Below are 19,294 nucleotides of genomic sequence, written 5' to 3' on the forward strand. Positions count from 1 at the left end.
TAAGACCTTTTTAATACCCAAAAGAAAGCAAAGAAAAAGACCATTACTGCATAAAAAGTATTCAACAAACTAACTGTTCAAACATTGGCAAAATTATCAAATAACCTAAGAAAGAGGAAAACAAATGTGAGCTTGTAGATCTGCTATTTTCACAATATTTATCTGCGGAACCGAGTCATTCCAAGTGCTTATCAGGTTGGGGGGTCCCCAGTTCAAATATGATTCTTTTTGGGGGTCACGGCCCGAAAAGGTTGAGAACCACTGATCTAGAGGTACTGTTACATTGATCATTGATGATTGATTGGTAATGTGTCGTGTCTGTCCTCTTGTGGCGGTGCTCAGGAACGTCCAGGGTCTGATCAAGGTGATGGGCAGGCTGCTGCAGATGCAGGCGGACCGGAGAGACACCGAGGCACCCTACACCTGTCCATACTCCATCAGGTAACACCCTACACCTGTCCATACTCCATCAGGTAACACCCTACACCTGTCCATACTCCATCAGGTAACACCCTACACCTGTCTTTGAATATATATATATATTTTTAAGTGAACATTTTTAACTCCAATATGTGCTTCTGGGGTTCCCTGGAACAACATATTTTGAGATGGGGGTCCGCGGCCAAATAGATATAATTTTGGGGGTCCTTGACATGGAAAAGGTTGGAGCACCACTGATATAGCAACCAAACAACAACAATGATATGTATTTAGGACCCCTAGAAGCAAAGATTTAGCTCATAGTGTGGCACAGAGTGCCGCGTTATGAGCTTATATATCCGCTATTTTTTAATAGCCAAAGAAATCTTAAAATGACACGGATGCGTTCCCGGATTGAATGGGCTAAAGAGTGTTTAATAATGGCCAACCTTAATAAAACAAGTCTATGCTAAAGACATCGATACCAATTTGAAATGTTGATTTCAATACTGGTCCCTGAACAATATTTTTTCCGATACCATTATTATCTTTCTTTCTTTCTTTTTCCTTTATTTATTCAGGGAAGCCCATTGAGAGCAAGCTCTCTTTTTCAAGGACGCCCTGATAACAACATATACAATACATACATAATGAGAAACAATAACAAACATTTGAATCACATTACAATGTCACAGATGCAAATACACATAGTGTTACATGAAACATAGTCTCGCGACTGTTGCCTCCCACAATTTTCGAATGTTTCCGGCATACAGTCTGGGACTCGGAAGCTCTGATCATGATTAGAATATATAATGCATTTTTCCCATTGACATTTCCAAAAATATTTAGATCAATTCATTTAAGCCTACAATCAAGCCATCCAGGGTCCTGGTGAATCATGACCATTAAACATTTTTTTCTGTGATTTTATTTTATTTTGTATTTAATTATATTATATGATATACTATATTTAATAAATACCCTTTGTTTTGCCGTTTTCAAAAAAGGTTTTTCACAGAATCAAACGTTTTATGGTCATGATTCACCAGGACCCTGGATGGCTTGATTCTAGGCTTAAAATAATTGATATAAATATTTTTGGAAATGTCAATGGGGAAAAATGCATTGACTATTTTGAAGTGGAACCAGAAAATGGCCACCACTGCTATGCCCTATACATAGCTTGCTGCTTAGCAGAAATGGAAATTAAAAAGTAAAGTGTAAAGATATTTTAAAAGATATTTTCGTGAACGGAAGTGCCAGTTTCCTCTCTCGGATTTTGGGAGTTGTAGTTCCAGACTCTATATAGCATTCAGAGATTGTGGAATAGTTACATGAATACAGGTCCAGTCACTATGTAGAGTGTCATCAAGAAGAACCTTGAATGTCTCTATTGAGACCAATCACACCAGTTTCAGAGAGTCCTGAAGTTTGTTCCATTTGTGTGGAGCATAATACATGAAAGCAGTTTTTCCTTGTTCACTGCTCTTACGTGGACTGGTATATCTAATGTGTGTTTGTGAACGTGTTGAATGTCCAGTAACCTTTGGTTCCAAAGGCGAGGATAGGTATAAAGGAAGTTTACCAAACAAGGCCTTATAAGTAAATAAAATACAATGTTGCTCTCTACGAACTGCGAGAGATGGCCAGCCCACTTTATCATATAAAATACAGTGATGATGGGTGAGATAATCATCGCCAGTAATAAAACGCAAAGCACTGTGGTAGACTGCTTCCAGAGGCTTCAGTGTGGAGAGTGAAGCATGCATATACAGTATATCCCCATAGTCAAATACAGACATTATTACAGATTGAACAATAGTCTTTCTGCTGGTAAAAGAAAAACAGGACCTGTTTCTGTAAAGGAAGCCAATTTGTCCTCTACATTTTTGATTAGGTTCTCCACATACATTATAATTCATTATAATTCTTTTACAGATTTATTTTTGGGCTTTTTTATGCCTTTAGTATAGGCTGACAGGAAATGGGGAGTGACATGAAGCAAAGGCTGTCGGGATCGGGACTCTAACCCGCGACTCTAACCACGCTGCACTGAGCCTAGGTGCCTGGACCGCTACGCCAGTGGTCCAGGGCACCATTATTATTTTTAATCCATTTTTTTTAAAGAAAACTTTACACATTGAAATTACGATACAAATCATTACAGAAAATATACCTAGTGTATTTAACACAACTTTAACCCTTAGGTTTTGATACGGAGTAGTACTGATGCTTTCAATTGGTAGATGCCAAGAAAGAAAGCTCGGTATCGAAGTTCGATACCGAGCCCTGACTGCTGTAGTGATTTAAAGTATGTCATGCAAGGGTCCAAGCAGTAGAACCAATCTCATCTTTTGTGACTACAGCTACAGTTCAGGCCAGTGGTGGAAGAAGTACTCAGACTTTGTTCTTTTTACTTTAGTAAAAGTGCCAATACCACAATGCAGAAATACTATATATTGTACTTGCGTTGCAACTCGATGTGAGCTTGCACGTCAGCCACTTTTGAATAACCAAAGTATACTGTCCCAAGGTTTCATTTGTTAATGTATGTTTCATATTATTAAGATAATCTAAAACCGCAAAGTAGCTAGTAACTAAAGCTGTCAAATCATTGTAGTCGAGGTAAAAAAGTGCAATATTTATTGTGTTGTTGATGTAGTGGAAGTATTGGAAAAACTGAAATACTCTGAAGTCAAGTAATTCTAAGTTGTACTTCAACACTTGTTCCTTTTCGGGGAAACCAGACACCGTTCAAGTGCGCACGCGCATGTGTGTGTGTGAGTGTGTGTGTGCGTGTGTGTGCGTGTGTGTGTGTTTGCTGACATTATTTCTAAAAAAAAATCGGGTTATAGCAGACAAAGGGGGTCGTATAGCTAAAGGACAGGCAAGACGTCCTATTTGTGATGCGAGGATTGGAACCGCCGTGCGTCCGTGCCATGATGACGACGCCCCCGGTGCACATGTAAATACAGTACTAGTCCTGTACTTTTTTTTTGGTGGAAGCCTTGGAGAAAGACCCCCCTCCCCTCCTCTTTTCCGAGGCTTTGATGTGTGCCTCTGCCAAGATTCCCGGGGCCTCCAGTCCTTAATCAGTTACAGCGGGAGGGGATCAGAGACTGAGACTGGTTCTTTTCTCTGTCCCCCCCACACACCCCCCCCCCCCCTTCACTCTACCAGTCTCTATTTCTCATCCCCCTTTCCCACCTCTCTCCCCCTGATTCTCTCTCTTTCTTTCTCTGTCTCTCTCAACCTCTCTATCTCATTCTCTCTTCTCTCTCTCTCTCCGTCACTCTCTCACACTCTTCTTTCTCTCTCTCTCTCTCACCCTCTCTATCTCATTCTCTCTCTCTCTCTCCGTCACTCTCGCACTCTTCTTTCTCTCTCTCTCTCACCCTCTCTATCTCATTCTCTCTTCTCTTCTCTCTCCCTCACCCTTCTTTCTCTTTCACACTATTTTCTCTCTCACATTCTCTTTTCTCTCTCTCTCTCTCTCTCTCTCTCTCTCTCTCTCTCTCTCTCTCTCTCTCTCACTCTCCCTTTTTCACTCACGGTCCCTCTCTCTCTCACTTTCATTGTATCTCCCTTTCTCTCCCTCTCTCTCTCTCTGTCTCTCTCTCTCTCTTCTTTCCTCACCGTTGCGGTGTCTGCTGTCGTTCCCTTTTATGTCTGTCTGTCTGTCTGTCTGTCTGTCTGTCTGTCTGTCTGTCTGTCTGTCTGTCTGCCTGCCTGCCTGCCTGCCTGCCTGCCTGCCTGCCTGCCTGTCTGTCCTGTCTCCCCGGTGTGAAGATGAATTGCACCGAAGGGCAGCGGGGGTGGGGATTGGTGGCTGCGCTGCGCTGCCATTGGCCGGTTCTGCGCCTGCCTGGCACCGCCCGGGCGACTGTTTTAAAGTGCTGTGGGGGGATTAATGGAGGATGCCCACTGGCGCCCATTGTGGAGCCGTCTGCCCACCGCTCTGCCCCGCCACAATCTGCCGCGTAGACACTAAGCCACTTAGGCACCCAGCGGGATCGGGGGAGGGGGGGGCCTTCTTGGGCCCCTCAAAGACGGGTTCCCCTCGTAAGGTGAGATGGCGCTGGCTGCACGATATAAAAGGGCCAACTTTGACGATTTTGCACCCAAACCCTATATTTTAATGAAATTGAGGACATAATAAACGTGATGTTGGAGTGTGTTTTGTATTTTTTCTGTGTTTTGAACGTGATTTCGCCCACTGTTACATCATCGTAAAGAATGTCAGTTCTTCCTGGACTACAATGCACTACAGCCCCCATGTTTCCTGTAGTTCCAGTCAGACCTTCTCCCCCAACTGATGTCAGACAAATACATCACTTTTGGGGGTCCCTGACATAAACAAAGTTTGAGAACCACTGATATAGCAGCATACGTTAGGATTTAGAAGACATTTGTAGAATCCCCAGAAGCAAAGATTTGAATTAAAACATGTTCGCTTTACAACATATATATATTCAAAGATGTGCTAAATTTTCCATGATTTTTGAATCGTGAATCCTGAAAAGTAACAGTTTTGTACATAGGAGGTTTCCACCCGGCACCCTGTTTTGAACATAATCAGTCATATGTATTATTTGAACTCCCCGGTCAGTCAGTCGGTCAGTCGGTCGCAGAGCCAGCCGTCCTTTACATGCCGATTTAACCCATTCAATCCAGGAACGATTTCTTTGGCTATTAAAAAATAGCAGATATACAAGCTCGTAGCGCTGCACCGAGTGCAGCGCTACGAGTTTGTAGATCTGCTATTTTTGAAAATCTTTGAGTATAGTTTTTTAAAGCCAACATTTGTAACGCAAATCTTTGCTTCTGTGGGGGGGTCCCTGGAACAAAATATTTTGAGGTGGGGGTCCGCGGCCAAATACATATCATTTTGGGGGTCGTTGACATGAAAAAGTTTGAGAACCACTGATATTATAGAAACATGCAGTTTTTTTTTTAAACTGTTAGGATTTAAAATACATTCATTTTGTAGAATATTCAGAAGCAAATATTTGAGTTACAAATGTTCACTTAAAAAAAGAAATATATATTCAAAGATTTGCACACATTTTCAAGATTTTTCAAAAATAGCAGATCTACAAGCTCATAGATCTATGAGCTTGTAGATCTGCTGTTTTTGAATACCAAAGAAATCTTTAAAGGGGCCACACCATGAATTTATTTTTTTTTTTAACATTCAGTCATTCATTCTCATTTCAGAGATTTTCAGAATGGGCGTGTCTGAACAGGCCATTTCAGAATGGCAATGCAAGTGACATCACTTGCATTGCCATTGCATTGATGCTGACCAGACAGAATTGCTCAGTAGCCCCCCCCTGCCCAAGAGGACGTTTTGGTATTGCAGCTGAAAGTGCTGTATAAGCCAGAGACAATTGACTTGGGATGAGTATATCTGAGTGATGATTTAGGCTCAAACCTTTTGAAAAAGGTTTGAGGGACATACACCATATGATATTAAATATCATTTTTTTTTTTTTTATTCATGGTGTAGATCCTTTAAATGACAGAGATGCGTTCCTGGATTGAATGGGTTAAGACATTTATGTCTGGGTGGGGAGAACAAAAAGCCCCCTCCCCCTCCAAAAACAGTGTCCGAACCCTAAAGCCTGTGCAAACCTGGGGGGGATGTCCCCTGAGCAGGTGGCTGTTAAAAAAAGACCCCCCCCCCTCTTCCCCCCCTCAGACGATCCGGCCCGGTGCTTTTTCTAGCTTTGCTCCGGCGGTGAACTTGTAAGTTGAACGGAACGCGGGGTGGGCCAAGGTGGCTCCAAGGTCGCTCTTGTGTCGCTTCCTGCTTCCTCCATTGTCTCTGGCAAAAGCTGAAAAGCGTCTGACACAGTGTGAGAGCCTGATGGATGGATGGGTCAGGGGGGTGGGGTGGTGGGGTGTAGTTGAAGGTAGACAGGTCCCCGCGGGCAACCCGAGGAGAGGTGCTGAGAGATGGTCAGACAGATTAGAGGCAAAGCAAGGCGACGTTTACTTGTAGAGCACATTTCAGCAACAAGGGGGGGGGGGGGGCAGTTCAGTGTGCTTTACATGAAGCATTAACCCATTAAGACCTGAGGCGTTTCTTAAAAATGTTTTCTAAATCCTAACAGTTTTTTTTTTTTAATCCCCAAAAATGATTTCAAGATTTTTCAAAAATAGCAGATATGCAAGCTCGTAGCGCGGCACTCGGTGCCGCGCTATGAGCTTGCATATCTGCTATTTTTGAATAGCCAAAGAAATCTAAAGTGACACAGATGCGTTCCAGGTCTTAAGCAAAGGAAACACAGAACGGGACATTTTGAATTCAGTAAGAACAAAGAAGAAACGGAAAAATAAAGTTTTACCTACAAAAAAACTAACAATATAAAAGGACATTTGAAAACGGTCAAAATAAAGCTGAAAAATAAGAGATAAGAGAACATTTTGAATCATTTGAAAATCTCCTATAATAAAACGCAGCGGCAAACAAAAAATGTTTTTTAGCTGTCGTTACTTAAGGGGGGTCAAAATGCTGGACCTTTACAGGATTGTAACAACTGGAACCAAATGTACCCTTACGGGTCCATTTGGTTCCATATATACACTCAACAGAGTTATAACAGAGTTATGGTGGTCCTTGAAAATAAAAATAAAAGCTTGAGAACCACCGGTATTGTAATTGTATGACCAGCTCTGATGGTGTGATATTATGAACCGGTTCCGGACTCCGACGCTAGGCCTCAGTGTGTCTGTCACAGACACACTCGTCCTCACTCTGTTTCCTTCCTCCTACACTTACAAGACATGTTGATTGATGCCAATCGGGGGTTAAGCAAACCCTGTCGTCTGGTCACGCACGCACTCACTCACACACGCACTCACAAACGCACTCCCGATTGCAGTGGTGTAAAGTAACTAAGTACTTTTACTCAAGTACTGCAATACAATTTTGAGGTATTTGTACTTAACTAGAGTATTTACAATTTCCAATATTTTTTACTTCTACTCCACTACATCTCAGAGGCAAATATTGTACTTTTACTCCACTGCAATTACTTACTTTGTAGATTTGGATTATTATTACAAAACATGCATACACCACTTCAGCCCTATATACATTTCGGGAATTTGAAAATAGCCGATCTACAAGCTCACAAGAGCTTGTAGATCTGCTATTTTCTAAAGATTTGTATGCATTTGAAAACACAATGAATACTTTTACTTTTGGTATTTTAAGTATATTTTGGTACCAATACTTTTGCACTTTTACTCTAGTACATTTAGAATTCCGTGCTTTTACTTGTAACAGAGTATTTCTACATTACAGTATTGATACTTTTACTTAAGTAAAGAATGTGAGTACTTTTTCCCACCACTGCCCGATTGTCATCCTAACCTCTGACCTTCCTGCAGGTTCACATTACCCAGACTCCTCTTTGGGCTTGACCTTGTTGTTGTGTCTGCCATGGATGCTCCACATAATTATGCAAATGCACTTCTACCACATCCATGGTCCATTATTCATAGTCGCATGTTTTAGTAAAAGTTTAGTGTTTAATTTCAGTTTAGTTTCACTTATGTTGGTTTTAGTTTTAGGAATGGACTAGGTTTAGTTTTAGTCATAGTCGTACTTTTTTTTAATAGCTGCTATGCAGACATAGCACATGTCACTTTTTTCATGTTTTGTGCCATTTGCTTTTCTTGACCACAAATTTTAAGAATGTGATTTAGATAACATGCTGTTTAGACAGATTACCTGGTATCCTGTAGTTTCCAATGTACAGAATGTAATTTAGGTAGCATGTTGTTTTGTTTGTTTGTTCATGTTTACTCTACTTATTCCGATTTTGCACTTGTAAGTCTCTCTGGATAAGAAGAGCGTCTGCTAAATGCCTCAGTTGTAAATTGTGTATAATAATAATAATAATAACCCTGGGTCCTGTGGTGGTGTATTTACAGAGGCAGCCCCCATCCGTACATCACGGCCTTGGAGAACCGTGTGGATTGCTGGCCCAGCCTGCTGCTGGAGATTGATGACTACGTCCAACAGGCTGTGGACAGGTATAGGGGCTTTATCCTCTCTCCACTGTACTGCACACCACCTTCATACCTCCTTCATCTGCATTCGTTTTAACCCATTCATTCTAAATATGTCTTCTAAATCCTAACAGTTTTCTGAAAAAACTTTTCTTTTTTTTTTAAAGTTGTGCTCAAACCTTTTCTTGTCAAGGACCCCCACAATTATATGTATTTGGCTGCGGACTCCCATCTCCCAAACTTTTCAGGCCGCAAGCACTTGGAATTTTAGGCTCATTTGCAGCCAAATACATATCATTTTGGGGGTCCTTGACATGAAAAAGTTTGATAACCACTGGGTTAAGAAACCCTTTGAATTTGTTTGTACAATGTTTTTCCCATCCAGGGATGAGCCGGTCTATGTGGACATGCTGGCGCCCTTCCTCCGCTACCTGTACTGCCAGCCTCAGCGCCTCGCCCAGCACGGCCTCCTCCGCCACGGCCTCCTCAGGGTCCTACTGCCCGCCTGGCACGCGGGCGGAGAGGAGAGCCCCCCGTCCTCCTCGCGCGTTTCTGAGCGCCTGCTGCGCTGCCTCTACCAGATGGTCCCACACATGCAGGTGAGAGAGCATCCCAGACAATGGTTTTATTTGGGACCCGTTTTTATTACATACCGTATGCACACCTACGTCGCACCGCCCATCTGACTGATATGCCCATATATAGAGATCTCTGTAACTGTCAGTCCCTTTTATGCCCATATATGGAGATCCTGATGTCATCAATATATGCCCATATATGGGCATGCTGATATGCCCATATATATTAGAGTTCTCAACGGGCCTGACAATTAAGGCCCGGCCTCAACTGGGCCGGCCCGAACAATTACCATACTTTTAGGCCAGAAAAACCTGAGAACGTGTCATTATGTGCTTAATGTCCTCAAAGTCACCCATCCAACAAGCTTTGGACTGAGCGGATTGGACCTTCCGTTCCAGAGATAATGGCCAAAACATATTGGAAGTTTTGGCCATTTTCGGACGGCAACGAACTAGATATCCGAGTAAAGTTCACTTAAAAAAGAAGAAGAAAATGTATGGACCAGAGGCTCGGCTCAGCCCGACTAATTAGCATACCAATTAGCATACTAATTAGCAAAACGTCGGCTTGGGTAGGGTCGGGTTCGGGGAGAATCTTAACTCTAGCCCAGGGGTCTTCAACCTTTTCAGGCCAGGGACCCCCAAACTGATGGGGAGATGGAGCAGGGACCCCCTACCTCGTAGGGTAGGGGGGGCTACCATATTGTATATTTATGTATAAAATTGTGTTTTATATTGCCTGCTCCTACGCACCTGCCCCAGTAGGTGTGCAAAATAAAAGTATTATTAAAAAAATTCTCTACAAAATATGTATAAACATACGTTATTGTGCATTGTGCCTCCATTTATCTGTTTGCTATGGATTAATGTTAAGTGTAAAGACAATTTGACATTTTGGGGGGAAAAAATAAAAAAAAGTTGAATTTTTTTTGTCAAACAAAAATATTGTTTAACACATTCCATGCCAGAGGTTAATATCATAATGTACTCACCAGTGCCAGCGTTTTATTGATGTTTTTTGTTTTTTTCATGTCGCCACAGACCTCGCTAAATAAGTTAAAAGTGCGCGTTCATTTGGTTCTAAACACACAGGGGATCTGTGTGAAACGGCCAGCGAAAACGGTTTCCAAATCCGAGCCGCCATCTTGAAGATACAGTGGATCAACGCTAAACAGTGATCAGCGAGGAGAAAAACAACAACCGAGAAAATCGAGTTTTAGACAGGATCCCAGACAGGAAGCGGATACGATCGAAAAAACCGGAACCCGAATAATTCCGTTTCCGGTTGTCAAACCGGAACCGGAAATGGATCAAAAAATTCAGAATGTGCACCTGGGAAAAAATCAACGCGAATCGGCAGTTCGCGTAGATCTAAGCGATTGGCACGCTGCAGCTTTAAATAGGTTCGCGTAGATCTATGCGATTGGCATTCAATGTGTTAATCAAACAACAATTTCGCAGACCCCCTGCAGTACCTCCGCGGACCCCCTAGGGTCAGTCCATGTCCCTTTTGTTTATGGCCATGTTGACATAGTTGCCGTGGTTTGTGTATATGCCCAAATATGGGCACCTTTTATGCCCATATATGGATATCTCCGTAGCTGTCAGTCCATGTCCCTTTTATGCCCATATATGGAGATCCCATAAATAAAATAAGCATACACATCCTAAAGTGAGCAGCAGGTTAAAAAAACAGTAGCATCCATGCATTTATCAAATCAAGATAACATGGAAGCATGACATACTGTAATTCATGGCAGTATTAAGCCATTAAAATCACAAATCATCTGTGTCATTTTAGTTACTATAGCATTTTAACCACTATTTTATACTATTCAAAAATAGCAGATCTACAAGCTCATAGAGCGTCACTTTGTGCTGCGCTATGAGCTTGTAGATCTGCTATTTTTTTATTGTGCAAATCTTTGAATATACTGTATAATTTATTTTTAAGCGAATATTTTTTACTCTTCTGGGGGTCGCTGGAACGGAATATTATTTTGAGATGCATCTGATTTTTGGGGTCCTTGACATGAACACTGATATAGCGACATAAGATTTTCAGAAAACTACATTTGTAGAATCGGCCTCGGTTATTAATGGGTTAAAGACTGCGCCAGGAGATCAGAAAGGCAGATTAAAGGAGACATCCGGTGTTAAAAGCTGCTGCTGTTGCTGCTGCTGCACACTCTGCACTGACTACAGCTGACTATCGGTATATCTTTGCTGTCGAGCATGGAAACCTCGTATCTCCATCTTTCATCTTGTCAACTTTTTACAGTTTATTATTATTTTTTGGGTGGAAATGAATGCCCTACTTTGTCATACTACACAAAAGTAGCAAACAATTAAACAGATCTACAAGCTCACTGTGAGCTTTTGTAGATCTCTAGATAATAACTACACTGGTTTTGGACATACAAGGTTTCCTTCTGACCGACAGCAAGCCAATAATTTCATGACCAGCGGACCGGTAGGCAGCGGTTCCGGTAGGAGACACAAAGGAGACTCTTTGTGTCTCCTACTGGAACCGCTGCCACATTATTGGCTTAGTCCTGTAGCAAGTCCTCAAAAAAGCCCTTAGTTTTTGAGATACCCCCACCCTAGTTAGAACAAAACACAACCATGTTTTTTCTTATCTTTAGGGTCTCCCATTAATGAAATGGATTGTTGTGAAATTTTATTTTGGGGCAAAATTAGGTTTTTGGGCTATTCTTTAGAACTACCCCAATCTCTAAAAAAGGCAAATCCGAATAGGGCAAAGGTGACCAAAAATGCTATAACTTGAGAATGCTCACTCTTATCTTCATCAAAATTGCTGAGGTATGAACCAGGTGTCTACCCTACATCACCAAAGAGTGATAATCAGATCAGAATGTAATTTACATAAAGAAATACTGAAATATAGTCCTTTAAACATACCTTTAGTTTAGGCGGAAATTGTACTTTTGTAGTGAGGACTCCTCTACTTTCCCTCATTTAGAAAAAAAACATACATTTATGTCAAATAAGCTGTTACTGCATATCCTAAGATGCTATTAAACAATAACCAGTGGTTGTGTGGAGAGATCTAGTACAGTTTTATTGCAAATGAGACTTCTTTAGACATACCCCTTCTCTGGAAATAAAACATTATAGGTGGGTGCAAATATGGCTTGACCCAAAAATTATTAGAACAATAGGTTTCTCAATGGTTTATTGTAGTATCAGGTGTACTTAATTACATATCAAAAGTTTACCAAAATCTGATCATTAGAAATGTCAAATTTCCAAGATGGCTGCCACCAGTTCCTTAAAAGCCCATTACTCCTTCATTATTTGCCCTACACAAGTAATTTTGGTGCCTAACCCCATGTTTTGGTGATCTAGGAATCCAATTAGCATATATAAATTATAGTCAAGTGATTTTAAGTACAATTATATATTAAAGCAATTGGTTATAATCATATTTAACAATGTAATTTGACATTTCTCCCTTTTCTACATGCCATAATGCCCAGGATTGGTGAATTCATCAACAGTAGATATGTCATATGTAATTCACATTCTGTTGAAGCTTTCAAGATTTATTTTGATACCAATAAGGAATAAATTAATTATTACTGGGTGGTACTGTGACATTTGTAAAAACATGGCTGCCAATGTGATAGACTGGCTATAAAGAATACATCACATGGATGCACCTGGGATGTATCATCAGTGTTGTAGCCTGGGGTCATAGGGTGTTTCGGGTCTCGCAACATACACCCTCTGCCAGGTGACCCAGCCGGGGTTGATCAAGCCCCAACTTACATCCCAGGTAGCTACCCACGGTCAGTCCTATAGGGAAAGACAGGGCCACTCAGTCCGCTTCTCCGGAAGTACTCTGCCTGAACACGGGGAGGCTCTGGCATGTGGAGGGACTAGGCTCTGTGGGTTGTCTCCTGGCCGGGCTCCTCCTTCGTCTCACCAGGTCCAGGACCTGAGCGCTGCGCCAGATCCGGTGCACCGCCCGATCCAAACATTTCCTTCTGGCGTGATGGTTCCTTGGGTCGATACCACTAGATTGGGCCGTCTAATGGTATTAGCTCCACTTGCGGTTTGCTGGAATGGCCCTCCTAAAGGCCTCACCGTGGGTTTGTTGGGTTTCTTCCTCACGGAAGACACAGCCTGGGGCGCTAACCCATACTGCTCCCGGTATATAATACAAATCTATACAATGGTTAGCTTGATGTGCAACATTGTTTTCTCACTCAACAGTAAACAAACCAACATACAGTATAAGTGTATACAGGGTATCTGCACATTTCTAAAGTTACAATTGAAGTACTCTTAAGACTCAATATTCTCTCAAATATTAGGTAAGAAAGAGGCAAACATTGTGAAAATAGCCGATGTACAAGCTCACAACGCTACACTCAAAAAAAGGCCGGGGTGGTGGAGGAGTGTGACGTGGATAAGGTGCAGATGTGCTTGTCACAAACATCTCCTTATTCCTGAGACTAAGAGGAGAGGAGAGGGGAGAGGATGCTCTGAGCCATAATGATAAGTCACTGGGGGCCCCTGGGAATATTAATGGTCAGCCACCACCGACTCTCCTGTGAGCCAGTCCGACATACACCCTTGTCTGCCTGACACACAGTCATGCACCACCACGTGGAGGTCTTACAACCACCACTATGGGGGGGGGCCGACCCTCCTCACGAACGCCTATGCCCACTCACGAGTGCCTATCTCGGGCATAGGAGCCAGCCAGACCCGCCAGGAGGTCCATTTGGGGCCAGCATACATACATATGTATATGACACAGTCTTGCAACATGTGGAGGTCTTACAACCACCACCACTGGGGACTGTCCTCACTACCTATGCTAACTCAAGAGAGCCTATCTCGGGAGTGCCTATCTCGGGAGCCAGCGTGGAGGTCCACTTGGGACCAGTGGGACTATCCAGTGAGCCAGGCGACATAGGGACACTTCTCTCAGCCTCACGCATTAGCTAAATTCCAATACCTTAATTTCTGCCTCCTCCTCACTCCGTCCTCCAGCGTGCCGTGACTTACAAATCGTTTGTATCCCAAATGCTAATTTGCTTTTGGAGGAGCTGAGAACGAGGAGAGCGCAGGCTCCCTAAGCCACTTGGAGTGAGATCTGGCAAAGATACAAGTTTATCTTTCATGTATCGTTTGCAAAACTGTCTTCGTTGAAATGGTGAATCATTTCTGTTGGAGGTTTTGCACGTCGGACATGGGGGAGAGGAGAAGCTCAGGGTCTCCTTGGCTCCTAACTTTGCTCTTCTGCGCTCCAAGTGCCCAGGGAACAATCCAGTGACCCCCATACTCCCCTCTACCCACCTGAGGGGAACCCTAGGCCCACTAAACTCTAGACCCACCACCCATACTGCCCTCTGTCTAGGCACCCAGTAGATACTCGGTTCTGACAGCTCTACACTAACCTCCATAACCACCCCCACCCCTCTTTGCACACTCACACTGATTGCCTTCCTAATGTGTTAAAACATCTATTTGATGTTTTTCAAAATCTTGTGTCTACAAGATGACACTGCGCTTGTCCACGAGAAAAAAATATATTCTCGTGTATGTAGGGCAGGAGTTATGCAGTTGGGTAGGTAAGGGGAGGGGTGCAGAGAGATTGGTTCATAATGCAAGACATTTTTTTGGGGTGGGGTGTATAGTCAAAGATGAATTTAGTTTGGGCTAAATTTTATCCACAGAGCTATCCAAAACCTTTCAATATTGAAAACAATTATCTATCAACTGACAATATTATCTGCCACCACCTTCTGAATTACTGCAAATTGTGACTATTAGTTTTGTTGTGTTTTGAGGATATATAATATCTTGAAGCCTTGTTCCAGTAAAAAAGAAATATAAGTAGTTGGAGATTTATTATATAATTAGTGAAGCGGTTGACCATTTCAGAGTGTTTTAATAGTCACAAAATATTGGATTTCACAATGATCTAATTGTATCTCTGCAATTTGGTCCAGTGGATGGATTCCCAGGCCCCCAAAACATGGGATTAGACACAAAACGTACTTGTCTAGGATACATAATGAAGGAATTAAGCTATTTTAATGTTTTTTTGGCCATCTTGGACACCATCTTGAAAATAACGCCTTAAAAGTGGTCAAACTTTGGTAAACTTTTACACCTAATACTACAAAAAGTATTGGAATAACACTTTACTTTTTGTACTTTATATATACCAAATAAAAGTCCAAATCAAATTAAAAGTCAAATTCCTTCTCAGTTGGCATTGTGGCTCCCTGAATATCTATTCTTGTGATTTTGGGGCAACATTTCAGGCAATGTTGAGGCAATTATGTATGTGAGCAAAGTACAGCACCATATTCAATCACACTCACACATGATTGCTGTGTATGTTTCATAGTTTCATGTTTCATAGTGTGGAGAATTGCAGGCCTCAATACAGAGAAGCATTACACAAATGGAATACTGTGATTAGGGGTATGTCTAAAGAAGTCTCATTTGCAATAAAACTGTACTAGATCTCTCCATACAACCACTGGTTATTGTTTAATAGCATCTTAGGCTATGCAGTAACAGCTTATTTGACATAAATGTATGTTTTTTTTCTAAATGAGGGAAAGTAGAGGAGTCCTCACTACAAAAGTACAATTTCCGCCTAAACTAAAGGTATGTTTAAAGGACTATATTTCAGTATTTCTTTATGTAAATTACATTCTGACTCTAGCAGATCTACAAGCTCATAGCGCTATGAGCTTGTACAATATGTTGTTCCAGGCACCCCCAGAAGCAAATATTGGAGTTAAAAATGTTCGCTTTAAAAAAAGATTTGCACAAATTGTTTCGATCTTTAAAAAAATTGCAGATATACAAGCTCATTTTCATTTTCATTTACAAAAGATTTTTATGCATTTGAAAACTTGTGAAATAAGACATTCTCGACTTTTACTTTTGAACTTTTACTCAAGTTCATTTTGAATTGACTTTTACTTGTAACGATAGTGTTTCTACATTGCAGTATTGATACTTTTACTTAGTGAAACATTTGAGTACTTATTCCACCACTGTTATGAATGGTGTGCGCAGGTGGACAGCGTGGAGGCGGTGCTGGAGCTCCACGGTTTCCTGCAGACGTTGCTGCCCCTGGTGGTCAGCGCGCCTGGGCAGAGCTGGAGGGCAGAAGGAGCGCGCCTGGCCCTGCAGCTGCTGTGCGCCTGTCACGTCAGCCTGAAGCTCAGCGGGAACTGTGGACCCCTGATCAGCCTGCTGCAGCAGCTCCTACCCACCTGCAAAGAGGTGAGTGCCAGTGTCTCGTCTATCCACCGGAACAAAAACACATGTACCGCAATCGTCTATTCTTTTGTTATCGGCAGTTGAATAAGGCTCGTTTTCACCCAAAAAGAAGAAATCCGAGCAAGATGTATTTTTCTACATCTCATAACATAGGAGTGGACGGAAGCGAATGTTTTTGGGATGACGTCACATCCGTCCATTCCTTTGCTCGCAGTCAAGGGATCATTCATAGGTTGCGGAAGAGCGCCCTCTAGCGCAATCACTGAAAACATGATTTGTTTTTAAAAAGGACGTATATATACCTCCTTGGCACGCAATGTGTTAACTGCCAGTAGGCCTGACCTCTAGTAGTCGAATAGTCGACTAATTAGTCGAGGGGTGTCTGAGTCAACTGCCAATCTCTTAGTCGAATTATAAAATAAATATTTAAACTGAGATTGGCCTAGTTTGTTATATTAATTAACTAATAGTTTGCCAAAAATAGGATATACATCATGATTTATTGGGAGAAACCAATAGTATATGTGAAATCAGACACTAAGCATCCCTACAGCCCACTTGGAATGTTCCTCTATTGCATAACATCTTTTTTTGCATGATTCGACTGAGAGATTGGCAGTCGAATCAGACTGATTCGACAGCCAATCTCAGTCTAAAAAAAAATATATATATAAATATTTTTATTTTTTTTGGTGTTGCATTAGTCGACTGCCAGTCGACTATTGGCAATTAGTCACCAATCAGATTCGACTTTACAAATCCTTAGTCGGGGACAGGCCTAACTGCCAGAGTAATACTGTAATAGTGTGACGCTACTGCCAGCGAAAACGAGCGATTCTACCAACCTTCCAAAATCATGGAATATTTTCCTTGATCGCTGTCCTCACGGCGATCTCCTCATTACACGCACAGGGGTCTCGTAGGTCTCGAAATCTTTTTTATCCGGTCACGGTAATCCGGTGCCTAGTTGTGGCCAGTTGGACAGGAACGGAGATAAAGGCATTTTCCCACCGGAAATAAACAGGAAGTAAACAAGCGTTAAAAAAATGAAAATTACATCAATTGCGGTCTGTTGTCATCTGGCAGTGAAAGCATCATTCATAGGGTAGCGAACAGTGCCATCTGGTGGAAAACTACTGAAAACACAAAACTTGTCAACCTCGTCAGTGGCAGGCTGTGCCTTAGTAGAATCTGACGTGGGAACTAGTCAGTGGCAGGCAAAGAGTTGATGAAACAAAGCAAGGAACAAGCAGTTAATAATCCTAACTCCAGCCCCAGCTTCATTTAACAAATTCTACTGAGAAATAACCCACTTTCATTGAACAGATTCTACTGAGAAATAACCCAGTTTTATTTAACTAATTCTACTGAGAAATAATCCAGCTTAATTTAACAAATTTTATTGAGAAATAACCCAGTTTCATGTCAAAACACTCTTTTTTTCACATGATTGTTCCGCATACATTTTAGGAAGGAAGCGACGGGACTAATACAATCTGCCTTTGTGCCACGATTGGTCCTCGGGCCGGACTTTGGACTGTTTTAAGTGGTTGAACCTAGAAAGCACTTAACCTCTTCTACTGTATGCATACTGCTAAAATATTTAAAGTACATAATCAATAACAAACTTAAATGGAAAGTAAAATGAAATAAAATGCCTAACATTTTTGAGAAAATGGTGAGAAATAGATGCATAATAACAATTAAAAAAATACGAAACACATGAAACATGGTATTAAAATGGAACATGTGGCTGTTAAATTAATGTTATTCACTTTCTATTGGCTCCCCTGTAACTAAATAATGAAAACATGAATATAAGTCGTAATATAATGTCTACAGTGCAAATGAGGTAGAACTGCAAGTCAGACAAACCAAAGCAAACACACAAACTACCACATGTAAACACAGCCATCATGTAGCTGTACCAAGACACCAGCTAACTGATACATTGTGAACATGGTTTCAGTACACAACTCTTTCACAGATCCAGTAGGCAAAATTGGTAGAACACGTTGCATCGTTCCATCCAGGATGAGACTGAGACCCATCATAATACTCAACACAGTCTTCTTCTGAATTAGAGTAATGGCCTTTTTCAGGCTCATTGCGTTCAACATGAGGCTCACCAAACATCCAGTACCTTGAGGATTAGGAGCATTTAATTAGTACAATACTTTTACAAGGATGTCTTTTCACTCTAAATTGTTAGTTTTTTTAATCATGACCTCATTTTATATTCAGTGATTTTCAAACGGCACACCAGTATTCATTGCGAAATTAGCTGATCTACAAGCTCACAACGCGTCACATTGCAATGTGTTGTAAGCTGTTGTAGATTGGCTATTTTTGGCACCTTTGAAAATGTGTTTGAAAAATTATGAATGAATAAATAAATAAATATTTCCAATCATGATCTCAATAATATTCTCAGTGGTTTCGAAACTTTGTGTCCAGGTCACACCTGTATTCATGATACACCATTGTGACTCGACACACCGTTTGTAAACCACTGTTCTACATATTAGACGTACTGTAGATTAACTGGACATAATGTCTTAGTAACAGTGTAGTAGGTTTGTATTTTAACATTTAATACCATTTTGATAAATATAGCCACACTGATTGCTTGCTTGTTTGGGGGACAGAGAGGAGGTCCAGCTCTGTGACAGAGTGTGTTTATGGAGAAGGCCTGAGAGGTACTGTGGAGCCAGAGCATTGAGACATTTGTAGGTGAGAAGGGGGAGTTTGTAATAGATGCGGAACTTAAAGGAGAATTCCGGACATTTTAAGTGTTATCTTTGATGTGTCGTTACTCACCTACCGACGTAAAAAGTGGCATTGTTTTTTTCCAGAGATTCCCCTGTCGTCATTTTTTCAACCCCCTCCGTTGTCATAATGGGAGCGCGTGGCTTAGGGAAATTCGTCTATTATAACCGATGCAAAGTTATTTTTTTCTCTACTACTACTCATTGTAGAGTCTCATGATA

At 41.5% G+C, this 19,294-nt stretch overlaps 1 protein-coding gene across 1 annotated transcript in view; it reads left to right on the top strand.

The window, feature by feature from the left end:
* The window catches only part of focad (focadhesin), a 110,195-nt gene that overhangs the window by 16,308 nt on the left and 74,593 nt on the right, over positions 1–19,294 (top strand). Inside the window, exons 5-8 of the mRNA XM_080451202.1 lie at positions 343–441; positions 8,368–8,469; positions 8,831–9,044; positions 16,098–16,307. Of these exons, the coding sequence (XP_080307328.1) occupies positions 343–441; positions 8,368–8,469; positions 8,831–9,044; positions 16,098–16,307 (625 nt within the window). The remainder of the gene's footprint in view (positions 1–342; positions 442–8,367; positions 8,470–8,830; positions 9,045–16,097; positions 16,308–19,294) is intronic.

This window comes from Gymnoscopelus braueri, assembly GCF_963280865.1.
Source record: "Gymnoscopelus braueri genome assembly, chromosome: 15".
NCBI classification, from domain to species: domain Eukaryota; kingdom Metazoa; phylum Chordata; class Actinopteri; order Myctophiformes; family Myctophidae; genus Gymnoscopelus; species Gymnoscopelus braueri.